The following is a 13,168-nucleotide window of genomic DNA, read 5'->3' as shown; positions in this document are numbered from 1 at the left end:
CCAAATGTCTCAGGGAGTTTGAGGCCAGTCTGGTCTACATAGTAAATTCCAGATGAGCCAGAACTATACAGTGAGACCCTGTCTTAAAATAAATAAACAAGTAATTTAGAGGGAAAAAAAACCACACAAAACAATTCCATGTGACCTGAAAAATTCAAAAGTACCCTGTGTTTGATTAAAATGTAGTCTTACATTATAGCCCAGTCTGGCCTGGGACTCCTGGAAATCCTCTGTTCTCATCCTCCCAAATGCTGGGATTACAGGTGTGAGCCAAATCTAGCTAGAAAGTAATGACACATTTCTAAAATGACTTAGCAACTTAGGTAGGTGGTTTTATCTGGCTCACTGAAGCACCTTTTTTTCTCTCTCTGGGGCTGAACCCAGGGCTTCACACCTGCTAAGTACATGTACTCTGAGCCTATACCCTCAGCCTTGTATTCTTTACTTTTTATATCTACTGTCCATTTTCCTTCAGTCAAATAAAATTTTCATGATTTCAGCATGAAACTTCAGTTTCCCAGAATACCTTGCCAAGGATTCTCTGTGGTCCATGGCAGTTTAATTGAGAAGCCCGGTTCCTGGTCCTTATTAGCCTGTGTATTGGCTGACAGTAGTGTTGTGTCTTTCACTGGACTTCATTCATTCTTACCCGTCTAGCGTGGTCAGATTTAGCAAATAAGAATATAAGATGCTTCATTAAATTTGAATTTCAGATAAACCACAAATAAGCTTATAAATCTGTCCTACTAAACTACAAATATTGAGTGTTACAGATCGAACTCAAGGCCATGTACATACTAAGCTAGTAGAAATATCTCCTTAATATTGAATGAAGACCACTTACATTTTAAAAAAACATATTTGGATCTTTGCAGGGAGGAATACAGTACTTGTCTAGAATATTCATAGCTCTGGGTTCAGTCCCCAGTACTAAAACACACACACACACACACACACACACACACACACACACACACACACACACAGAGTTATCTATTTCATATTATCTATAATCACCTGGGAGATGGACTTTCTCAGACATTATCTGGATTAGGTTAATTGAGATGGGAAGACCCACCCTCTATGGGTAGCACCATCCCCTAAGCTGGGACCTTCTTCACTGTGGATGCAATGTGAGCAGCTGCTTCAGGCTTCTGCTGTCCTGATCTCCTCCCTCCTTCCTTCCTTAAATTGCTCTCCTCAGGTATTTCACCACAGCAACTAGAAGAGTATATATGTGTTATTGTTTGTCTGAAATTCACATTGAACTGAGAACCTTATATTTTACTTAGCTGCCCTGTTTGTCCATCCCCAAAAAGTTACAATTTATTTCTGGAATCCATAGTCTTACTACACAGGTCTTCTCGGCCACGATCCCTTAGCATCCGTTCTGAGTGGAATAGATGGATAATTCCCCTTCAAGTGAGTGTGACTCAAGGTGCAGGAGTAATTGTGCTTTTTTCTGGTACAAAGGGGTTTCAAGGCTTAGAGCATATTAGGCAAGTGCTTCTACCACTGAGCCATACCCTCAGTTCCAGGATCACCTCTGATGCTGTTATCCACCCCTATGTAATGGCCTCCTTATCCATTAAAAGCAAAAACAAAAGGACCGCCCCCCCCCCCCAAGACTTCAGATGTTCACTGAACTTTCTAGTCTGATGGGAAGCAGCCACATAGATAATAGCCTTAAAATTTTAATCTTCCAGTCCACTGTACCTCAAAAAGTAATTTAGCAGTCCCCTAAAAATTCCTGGAGGGTTTGGTTTAAAGATTTTTGGTTCTGAGGATTGAACCAGGGCCTTGAGCATGGTAGGTAAGAAACTCTACCACTGAGTTATAACTCCAGGTCAAATCCCTGTATTTCCCTTTAAAAAAAAAAAATATGTACATTGATTGAAGATATCATATCCCCTGGAACTAGAGTTATAGACAGTTGTAAGCTGCCATGTGGGTGCTATGAAATGAACCCAGGTCCTCTGGAAGAACTGCCAGTGCTCTTAACTGATCCATCTCTTCAGCCCCCCTGTATTTCCACTGAATGATGTTTGAGATGCCAAATCATGTTGTCAGAGTCACCAGACTGAAAAGTAGTCCCCGGGACAATGTTTGAGCACATTGAGGCAGTCCTGCTTATGAGATCCACATTATGTTTATAATACAGAAAAGCTATATCTAGGCCCAGCTAGACGGTTGTTTGTTTGTTTGTGGCTTGTTGAGACAGGTTTTCATGTAGCCCAGTCTGTCCCGGAACTATTTAATCAGGGATGACCTTGAACTTCTGATCTTGCCTCCACTTCCTACATGCTGAAATTAACAAATGCACCACCAAGTCCAGCAGAACTTTTTCGGAAATATGCTAGCTAGTGTGATGTTATGTAAAAATAAGGGAAATAATTACTGAAAATAAAGGAGTCATAATAGAGTGGTATTTTGTGGGCCACTTATAATGTTTACAATATTAATAAACTAATATACACTTTACCAGAGTGACTGAAATAACTTAATCATTCTATGGCACAGAAGGTTCATTTAATAAAATGAAAGCTAGGCTGGACATAGTGGCTTCTGACAGTTGTCCCAGATACTGAGGTGGAGGGAAATGTAAGTTCAAGGCCACCAGCCAGACCGGGCAGCTTGGTGAAACCCTGTCTCAGTAAAATAGAAGTTTTATAGGAAAAACATTTCCAAAGCTGCTATTGCTGTTTTATCAGTATTAAAATGTACCCTAAATTGTTTATTAGTTTTTACTTTAGAATTTGTATACTTTTTCATTCTAACAATTTGAGTACTCTGCACATTGTATAATTCATTAAACTACTGCTTATCTTATGCTTCCTGTATTTATATTGTTTTGCTTGTTTTGAGCCTGGGTCACACTATGTAGTCTTGGCTGGCTTGGAGCTCCTCATTCACAAAGATTCACCTGCTTCTGCCTCCCGAGTGCTGGGATTAAAGGGGTGCACCTCCACACTACGTTTTGAACTTAAAAAAATTTTTTTTTTGGACACTGGTAGTGGTGATGCACACCTTTAATCCCAGCACTCAGGAGGCAGAAACTGGTGGATCTCTTGTGAGTTCGAGGCCAGCCTGGTCCACAGAGTGAGTTCCAAGACAGCCAGGACTACACAGTTAAACCTTGTCTTGAAAAAAGTAACACACACACACACACACACACACACACACACACACACACATCTCAGGGCTGGGGAGATGGTTCAGCAGGTAAAGGTGATTGCTTAGCCAACCTGGTGGACCTGAGTTTAATTCCTGGATCCCATATAAAGGTAGATAGAATCAATTCTACAATGTTGTCCTCTGACCTCCACATTCTTACTGTGGCAGGATTCTCCACATACATCATGTACACATAATAATAATAATAATAATAATAATAATAATAATAATAAATGAAAGTTGTCCTTTTATTTTGTTTTTAAGAGAAGACCTGGGTATGGAAATATATGCCTTTAATCCCAGCACTAGGGTGGCAGAGGCAGGGGTGTCTCTGAGTTTGAGGTGAGCCTGGAATACATAGCAAGTTTGAGGCCTGCCCAGGCCACATAGTGAATCCCTGTCCAAAAGAAAAGTGCTGGAGCTGGGGATGTAGCTCAGTTGACAGACCAAGTACAAAGCCCTTGGGTTGATCCCTAGCATCTAGTAAAAGTCAGGAATGGTTTTGTATTCCTCTAGGAAGTTGTGACAGGAAGATCAATCAGAAACTCAAGGTCATCCTCAGCCACATAGCAATTTCAAGACCAGCATCAGTTGCATGAGACCGTGTCCCAAGAAACAATAACAGCAAAAGAGGATAAGCCAAGGACTGGGATAGGGGGAGGGGGGTTGGAGCCATTGGGATAACTCAGTGGGTTCTCAATGGGTAAAAGTGTTTGCTCCAAGCCTGACAGCTTTTGGGTTTCGTTGTTGTTTGGTTTAGTTTTGGGGGTTTTGTTTGTTTATTTTGTTTGTTTGTTTGTTTTTTGAGACAGGGTTTCACTGTGTAACCCTGGCTATCCTTGAACTTGCTCTATAGATCAGGCTGGACTCAAACGCACAGAGCTCCACCTGCCTCTGCCTCCTGAGTGCTGGGATTAAAGGCATATACCACCACTGCCTGGCTGACAACTTTTGTTTTAAGTTTGTTTGTTTTTCTTTGTTTGTTTGTTTCATTTTAAATTTTTATGTTCATTGGATCGCCTGGAACTGGAGTTCCAGACAGTTGTAAGCTGCCATGTGTGTGCTGGGATGTTTATTTATTTATTTATTTATTTATTTATTTATTTATTTATTATGTATACAGTGTTCTGCCCAAATGTATCCCCACAGGCCAGAAGAGGGCACTATATATATATCTCATTAAGGATGGTTGTGAGCCACCATGTGGTTGCTGGGAATTGAACTCAGGACTTCTGGAAGAGCAGCCAGTACTCTTAACCACTGAGCCATCTCTGTAGTGGGTAGCCATCCCAGCATTGGCCTGGAAGTTCCAACCCCCACTGAGGCTTCGGTAATGGTCACGCCCACAAGGCGGGGCAGAGGAGGAAGCGGAAGACGAAGGATCGGGAAGAGCTCTGTCTCTTGGTTCCTGGACTCTGGACGCTGGAGGTAGACCGAGCAGAGTTCTCCAGAGAACACCGCCGGACTGCGCTATACCCTTGCCAGACCCTGTAACCTACCCCTTCATTTGTAAGTTACCCCACAAAATAAACCTCCCTTTTAACTACGTGGAGTGGCCTTAATAATTTAACCAATACATCTCTCCAGCCCTTGTTTTAAGTTTTAATTTTTAGCATTTTTATATGCATGTATGATGAGTGCCTACTTGTAGGTATATGCACCATGTGTGTGCCTAGTGCCCAGGAAGGCCAGAGAGGGTTTCATATCCCTTCCCTGGAGCTACAAGTGATTATGAGGCAAGTAAACCCCGTCCTCTGCGTAAGCAGCAAACTCTTAACCACTGAGCTATCTCTCCAGCCTAGTCCTGATGACTTGAGTTCCATCCTGGGATCTCACATGATAGAATAAAATAGTCCTTTGACTTCTATATAATATTTTAAAAGTCAAAAAGAAACATTGTAAGTGCTATGAAAAACAATACTAGTTGTGCATGGTGGCACATTTCTTTAATCTCAGCACTGGAGAGACAGAGGCAAGTGATCTTTGTGAGTCTGAGGACAGCTGGGGCTACAGAGAAACTCTGTCTCAAAAAACAAACAGAAAAGAAAGAAAAGAAAGAGAGAGAGGGAGAAAGAAAGAAAGAGGAAAGAAAGAAAAGAAAAGATAAAACCAATACTATTCTCCCTCCCCTATCATTTAATAACCACTGGCCCCCTTGTTACATTAAATACCTCCTGCATTTTGCCCACTAAGTATACATCCCTGAGTGGTATGATTTATTTTGCTTGCTTTTGCATGCTGCATAAATAGAATCAAATGTCAAATATTGTGTAATTGACATTTTCCAATCAGTTCAGTACTTTTAAGATTGAACCATGTTATTGTACAGTGCTATGATTTTTGATGTGAAGATAATTTTATTATTAGTGAACTTAGACTTATTTATAGTTTTTTAAAACTATTATGAACTTCCCGGCAGTGGTGGCCCATGCCTTTAATCCCAGCAGTTGGGAGGCAGAGCCAGGTGAATCTCTGAGTTCAGTGCCAGCCTGGTCTACAGAGTGAGTTCCAGGACAGGCTTCAAAAGCTACACAGAGAAACCCTGTCTTGGGGGGAAAAAAAGGGAAAACTTTTATGAACTAAACCTGCCAATATAGTCCTGAACATGTGTATATGTACAAAGGCTACTCTGGGAGTAGAATTGAGTACAGATCTGGAGGTAAAATTGCTACATCATAAAGTGTTCCTTGTTTTAAATATGTAAAATATGTGATGCATATAAAATTGATTAGACTTCTAAAGTTGCAATGTTGTAAGTACGCTTATTTATTTGTTATGTGAATGCACATATATGGAGGTCACAAGGGAGTTTGTGGGAGTCTGTTCTCTCCTTCCACATGTGGGTCTAGGGGACTGTACTCAGGTCAAAAAGGTTGACAGCAAGCACCCTTACCCAGTGAACTATCTCACTGGCCTGCAATTACAATGTTTGTTTGCCTGCTTGCTAATTTGGGTCAGAAATTGAGGGTCTAAAGTAGCTCTGGCTGCCTTTCCATTCAAATTCCCTCCATAGGGTGACCTTGAACTTCTGATCCTCCTGCCTCCATCTCCCAAGACTGGGATTACTAAAAATGTCTCACTAAAAATGGAGGGAGGATGTAAAGAAAAAACAAATACAATTTTTTAAAAAATATATATTTAAAGGGACAGCAAGGGCTCAGTGGGTACAACCATTTGCAACTCAAGTCTGATGATCTGAATTAAGTTCAATCCCTGGAATCCACAGTGGATTGACTAACTCCAGAAAAGTATCCTGCACATGTACATAGTAGCACACATGTACTTATACACACATACACACAGCAATTTTAAGATCCATTTATTTTCTAAATTCTTGTTAGTCAGCAAGAGTTGTTCAGGTTCTCACTTCGGCAGCACATATATTAAAGTTGGTGCCGTATAAAGATTAGCATGGCCCCCGTGCAGGGATGATGTGAAAATTTGTGAAGGGTTCCATATTTTCAAAAACAAAAAGGAGTTGGTTGAGAAGGATTAATTTAATATAGTATATTAAAAACTAAACGCACAAGGTTCATTCCCCAGCATTATATACAACCAAATATCAATAACATTATTTAAGCCTATCTTTCTGTTTTGGACCTTTAGTTTACTTGTATGCTTTTGTTTTGTTTCTTGGTACTAGAGATGCAACCCAGGGCTTCTTAGTAACTGTTTTACCAGAGGTACACCCCTGTGTATACTGTGAGAATCCGTGTGTGTGTGGTTTTATTGCTGTACCTTGACTTTCCAAGGAAAAATTCCATGAATGTAAGTGACCTAATTCTATGTCTATCTTCAAACCAAAAGTATTTTAAGAAATGAAAAGTGTGGATGGCGTACACCCATAACCCCAGCATTTGGGAGGTGGGAGTGGGCCAAGCCCTGGAAGGAGAGTTCCAGACCAATTGAGTCTACAGTGTGTGGGGGAGGGAGAAGGGGAGAGATGGAATGTAGTCAACGGTAGAGAACTTGCCTAGCATTCACAAAGACTTGAGTGGATCCCCAGCAACACACACACTAATTGTTTATATTTCTACTCTGTTAAATTATTAGATTGTTTTTCCACAATTCTTTAGTTGCTGTTTATTTGTTTGTTTTGAGACAGGCCTCTTAAAACCCAGGCTGGCTTTGAACTTGAGATGTAGTCCACAATGATCTTGAACTTCTGATCATTCTGCCTCCACCACCAAATGCTGGGATTACAGCATGAGCCACTATACCCAGTTCATACTGGTGTTGAGGATAGATCCCAGGACTTCCTGCATCCTAGGCCAACATCATTCTACCCACATTCAATGTTCCTCCTGTTTCTTAAAGATTTATTTTGGTGTTCATGCGCGTGCGTGCGTGCGTGCGTGCGTGCTTGCGTGTGTGTCTGTCTGTGTCTGTGTGTGTCTGTCTGTGTCTGTGTGTGTTTCTGCATGTGCTCACAAACACACAAGTACATAGTCCTCAGTAGTGATGCCAGAGACATCAGATCCTCCAGAGAAGCTGGAGTTTCCAACCATGGATGCTGTAAGGTGAGAGCTCCTTTTCTCTATCAGAGCAGTATGTGAACTCAGTCACTGATCCATCGCTCAGGCTCCTCTCCCCCTACTTTGGAGCAAGTACCTAACTCTGCAGTCAAGGCTGGTCTTGAACTCAAGGCAATCCTCCTGCCTCACCATTCTGAATGTTGGGATTACAGGGGTGTGACAATACGCTCGCTCCCCCCCCCCCACCTCTGAGGGTGGTGCAAGCCTTTAATTCTACCACTTGTGAGGCAGAGGTTAGGGTATCTCTGTAAATTCGAGGCCAGACCAGTCTACAGAGAGAGGTCCAGGACAGCCAAGGCTGCACAGAGAAACCCTGTCTTGAAAAACCAATTGAGGAGGGGAGGGGAGAGGGAGGGAGGGAGCGAGGAAGAAAGAAAAGTGCTGGGCGGTGGTAGTGCACCATTTAATCCAGCATTGGGGAGACAGATGCAGGAGAACCTCTGAGTTTGAGGTCATCCTGGTCTACAAAGTGAGAAACTGTCTCTAAATAAATAGATAGATAGATAGATAGATAGATAGATAAAATAGGAATCCCCCGCTGAGCTGTTAGAAGAATCAGTTGGATTTTACTTTTTGACATATTCTTTACAATACAAACTGCATCCAAACTAGTTTTTGACATTTCAATCCCTATAGTCTCGAATTGAGCAAATGTAAGTCTAAGTAAGACCTTGGCAGGACATTAGAAAAGGCAGGGGGAGGGGAGGGGGGTGAAGAGGGGAGGTGAGGGGTACAGAGTACGGCCATGCTGACACACCACGAGGAGATACCCCATAACTTCAGTTCCAGGGGATCCATGCCTTCTTCTAATTTCAGTAGGTACTAGGTACATGTGTGGTGCACACAGGCACATGCAGGCAAAACACTCAGACAAATTAAGTAACTCAGCTCAAGTGGGTCCAACACCCTCCTTTGACCTCCATAGGCATGTAACACAATACACATTCAGATACATTTATACTTAAATAAAAATATTACTGATGACAGTGTCATAAGGCATGAGATAGTTTGTTCCTGGAACGAAGCCCTGTTGGTCCAAACCTGTATGAAAGTTATAAGACTTGGCTGGGCCGAGTTTAACCAAAGACCAGCTGGAGAATTTGGGTAAGAGACCTTTGGGGCAATTTGAATGTAGCATGCCTGCCGGTCAACCAAGTTTGGCCTCTTGGTTCATTTCAGTAAAAGGAGTAACAAATAAAATTGAGATAATGGATTTTTTTAAGCTATATAATAAAGGCCTCTTTCCAAGCCAGGCATGGTGACTCCTGTTTTTAATCCCAGCACTCGGGAAGCAGAGGCAGGCAGATCTGTCTACACTGGCAAGCTCCTAATCTACATGGCAAGCTCCTGATCTACACTGCAAGCTCCAAGACAGCCAGGACCACATAAAGAGACCCTGCCTCAAAAACAAACAAACAAACAAACAAACAAACAGTTTTTTAAAGGCCTCTCCTCTTTTCAAATAAGTAAAAATAAATCTTTTAAAGAAACCTCTAGCTGTATCATTCTAATAGTTTATATACTAAATATATATTCATAAAGTATGATTAAGGAAAAAACCAAACAAACAAGAAGTGCATGTCACGAGCTTTCCTTGTTTTTATACCACTGCCACTGCATTTCTAAGTATTCTGCTTCTGAATATGTATTTTTACTGGATAATATTCGGTAACAAAGAGAGCTTCAGAGTCTACCTGGTAAAAGTCATAGTTGGCGGCCTTGATATCAAAGGGGTCGTCCCGAGGTGCCTGTTTCCGGCCACAGTTGCAGGCTCCAGTGGAGCGGGCTCGGCTGTTGTGGTACAGCACAGGAGGGTTCCTATCCGCCTCTGGTTTTTCTCCTGGAAGATGCAACTGTCATTATTACTCTCACAAAGACAGGTTTACCGTGTGGTTTACAACAATCAACTTCCCAAGTTCTCCAGATGGTTCTCTGGCAATTAAGAAACACACATACACACATACACACACACACACAAGCAAACAAAAATCTTAATTAAATACACAAGCTTTAAGTTTTACCCTTTTATTCAGTGCAGAAGATGAGACTTGGTGCCTCATTTATACATGCAATGCAAGTCTCTGTCTCCTAGCTACACCCGCTGTCTTACCCTTAAAAGGTTGAATTAGCCAGAAGTGGTAAGGCAATCTGGAGACAGAGGCAGAAGGATCTCTATGAACAAGGACAGCCTGGTCTACAGGGAGACCTTGCCTCAAAAATAAATAAAAAGTTGAATTTCTAAGTGAAGTTTTTCCTTCTGTGTCACATCATGATGACCTTTCATTTCATTATATTCCTCTTAATTCAACAAAAACTCTAAGATGAAAAGTGAAAGCCGGGTGGTGGTGGAGCACGCCGTTTAGTCCCAGCACTTGGGAGGCAGAGGCAGGCAGATCTCTGTGAGTTCGAGGCCAGCCTGGGCTACCAAGTGAGTTCCAGGAAAGGCGCAAAGCTACACAGGGAAACCCTGTCTCGAAAAACCAAAAAAAAGAAAAAAAAAAAAAAAATGAACACACATTTTCTGAAACCTCATGCTTTTGAATAATTATCATCTACCAACTCACTAGAGTTCATGTTTAAATACAAAAAAAAAAAAAAAAATTAGTGATGGGTGATATTTTCCTTTTAGAGGTAAAAGTTAAAATTTAAAGCTGGAGCTGGCAAGATGGCTCATCTGGTATCTGAGTTCCATCCCTAGGCCCCACACGGTAGAAGGAGGGGACTGACTCCTGCAACTTGTCCTCTGACCTCCACATGGATGTCTTGGCATTCACATATTATAAACACATACAATCTATTTATCTACACACACACACACACACACACACACAATGCAATTTTAAAAACAAAAATAAATAGATGGTATTTACTAGCTGGGTGTGTTGGCACACACACTCCAAAGTCAGAGGCAGGAGTTTAAGACCAGCCTGATCTACAGAGTGAGTTCCAGGTAAGCCAAGACTACACAGAGAAATCCTGTCTGGAAAAATAAAAAAACAAAACAATAAAAGAACAAAAACAAGCCGGGCGGTGGTGGCGCACACCTTTAATCCCAGCACTCGGAGAGGCAGAGGTAGGCAGATCTCTGTGAGTTCGAGGCCAGCCTGGTCTCCAAAGCAAGTTCCAGGAAAGGCGCAAAGCTACAACAGAGAAACCCTGTCTTGAACCACCGCCCGCCGCCCCCCCCCACACCACCAAAAAAAACAAAGGAGGAAGAAAAAAAGATTTTACTGTTAAATTTTTCAGGGTTCTTTAAAAAACAAACATAGCACTACATACCAAACAAATCATCTTAAAACAAGAGTAAAAACACAATTTGGGTGCCAGTGAGACAGCTCAGCAGGTAAAGGGCTTGCTGTACAAGCCTGACTCCATGAGTTGGATCCTTGGAACCCATGTAAAGGTAGGCAAGAATCCACTTCACATTTCCTCTGACCTCCGAACGCGCGCGCACACACACAACACACACACACACACACACACACACACCATATAAGCACACAATAATAATAAAAGCACAGCTCAAGTTTTGATTGCAAAATGTTGGGAACTTTGTAGCTACCTGATTTAGGTAAGGAGTGAAATTTGTGTACACAGTGCTGGTCGGTCAAACTTCTCTCTTCACAGAGCTGATGGCCGTTGCTCCAAAATTTGTAGCAGTCCTCATGTAATTGCATGGCATATTTGTGAAAGGCGGGACCCCTGGCATGTTGGCTGTAGACTCGAAGGGCCTGAGCAAGCTGATTCTTGTGGACTGTCATAGTGTAATTATGAGGCAAGTTGGATTGGTAGGCACTATGAGCCATGGGTAAAGCTTTTTGGCACCGGTTTTCTGAGAATTTTGTGTCTATATCCAAAAATCCTTCTAAGACTTTAATACTGCTTAAAATCTTAGAGGTTAGCTCTCCAGTGGGTGAGCCCACATCCTCTTCCTTCCCATCAATAGCCACCTCATACAATTTTGCAGCCGCTGAGATCCACTTCTGGTAAGTGGGGAGTTCAAAATGGGAGGGCTGCGGGTTCCTGCCCACACTGTCATCAAAACCTTTTTTGCTCAGGACCAGCTCCACATGCTGCCATAGGAATTCTCGAAGTGTGAAGTCCACTAGCTGGCCTGAAGAACCGGAAGTGCTGCTATCGATGTGGAAGGAGAGCTGTTGTCGGCTGTGTTGTCTCATCACTTGATAACGCCGAGGTCCAGAGAGGGGCGCAGGCACCAACAAAGACTCAGGGTCCTTCACGGTACAATGACTCCTAAGTTGGTCCAGCAACATGCCGATTGGGTCCTCCTCCTGACTTCCTGGAACTATGTACACAAAAGCTTGGTTGGCAGGTACCGTAAAGAGGCAGTTGATACTCTGATTGGTCAAGACTCGACTCTTGCGGAAGATTCTATAGATCTGATCCTCCAGAGCATGCTGCAGTCTTCTTTTGGGAGAATGCTTCTTGGGCTTATCGGGATGAGCTGTATCTTGGCTCCGAGGGGGTTCCACCTTAAGGGCTCCATTGAGTTGAAAGAGGAAAAGGAGTCTAGGTGGGCAAGGTCGGCAGTTTAACTTCCAGTCTTTGCCAACTGGACAATCCTTAATGGCTGTTTTGAGTAGGGGTAGTACTTTCTGCCTCAGCCCATCCAGGGCTCGGAATACTCGGTCATAAGTGATGTCAAAGGAACAAGTCGGATGGACCAGGAGCAATATATGACAGACAGAGAAAAGGTAAAGGAGACGGAGGCACTGCAACTTCTCCTGATGCTTCCAGAACTCATGTGTTTCTGCATGAGGTAAAGAGAGGCCTCCACCAGCTTCTCCGCTCTGGAGAGCCCGACAAGCACGCACAAGTTGTGAATTGTCGCAGATGGAAGTGAGAATAAGGTACAGAACTTTACTTTCCTGGTTGTAATAAGCCTGCAGAAGGCTAAAGTCCTGGGGACCCGGCTCAGCTCGGTTCCCTTCCGCCGTAGCCATACCTCCACGAAGTGCATCCCCGGCGGCAGCCCCCGGGTCGCCGGCTCCTCCGGCCTCTCCGACGGCGACCGCTTCCGTCTTGATTCCAGGCCCTAGATCCCCAGGGTCCTGGTGGTGGAAGAGAGGGAAAACCTGTCGGTCGCACACAGTGTTCACCAGAGAGAACTTCTCGGAGTTCAGGCGCAGCGCCGTCTTGCCGAAGATTCCCACCACGCAGATCTCATCCTCCCTCCACGGAGGCTCGGGCGTGCCCGCCGCGTTCCCTCCGCCTTCCGCGGGGGGACCTCCGGGACTCTCAGAGCCCAGCCAGGCCGACTCTCTCATCAGAAGTTCCCGCAAGCTGACCGGCCCCGCCATGGCGGAGAAGGAGCTTCCTTTCCTCCAGCCTCCTTCCTGTCCCTCGCTAATCCCAACCGACCCGGTCCTACTGTGAAATACCTCCTCCCCACGTCAGTCTCTGCTTTTCTCTCATTTTAGTTCCGGTGTCGTGTTCGT

The 13,168-nt window shown here is 43.4% G+C and overlaps 1 protein-coding gene and 1 non-coding gene across 2 annotated transcripts; one reads left to right on the top strand and one right to left on the bottom strand.

Annotated features, from left to right (window-relative positions):
* Positions 1–6,533: 6,533 nt before the first annotated feature.
* LOC118590487 lies at positions 6,534–6,637 on the top strand. The gene has a single exon (XR_004945785.1). It is a non-coding gene; the product is annotated as a U6 spliceosomal RNA (small nuclear RNA).
* Positions 6,638–8,670: 2,033 nt separating this feature from the next.
* Smg8 (SMG8 nonsense mediated mRNA decay factor) lies at positions 8,671–13,061 on the bottom strand. The gene is made up of 4 exons (XM_036195287.1): positions 11,272–13,061; positions 9,365–9,549; positions 9,201–9,216; positions 8,671–8,849 (listed from the first exon to the last, which is right to left on the bottom strand). Exons 1-4 carry the CDS (start codon positions 13,028–13,030, stop codon positions 8,671–8,673), a joined length of 2,139 nt encoding a protein of 712 aa, XP_036051180.1. The 5' UTR covers positions 13,031–13,061.
* Positions 13,062–13,168: the final 107 nt, after the last annotated feature.

This window comes from Onychomys torridus, chromosome 8, assembly GCF_903995425.1.
Source record: "Onychomys torridus chromosome 8, mOncTor1.1, whole genome shotgun sequence".
Taxonomy (NCBI): Eukaryota; Metazoa; Chordata; class Mammalia; order Rodentia; family Cricetidae; genus Onychomys; species Onychomys torridus.
The sequence above is the reverse complement of the archived record's forward strand: the minus strand, read 5'-3'. Positions and strand labels throughout refer to the sequence as shown.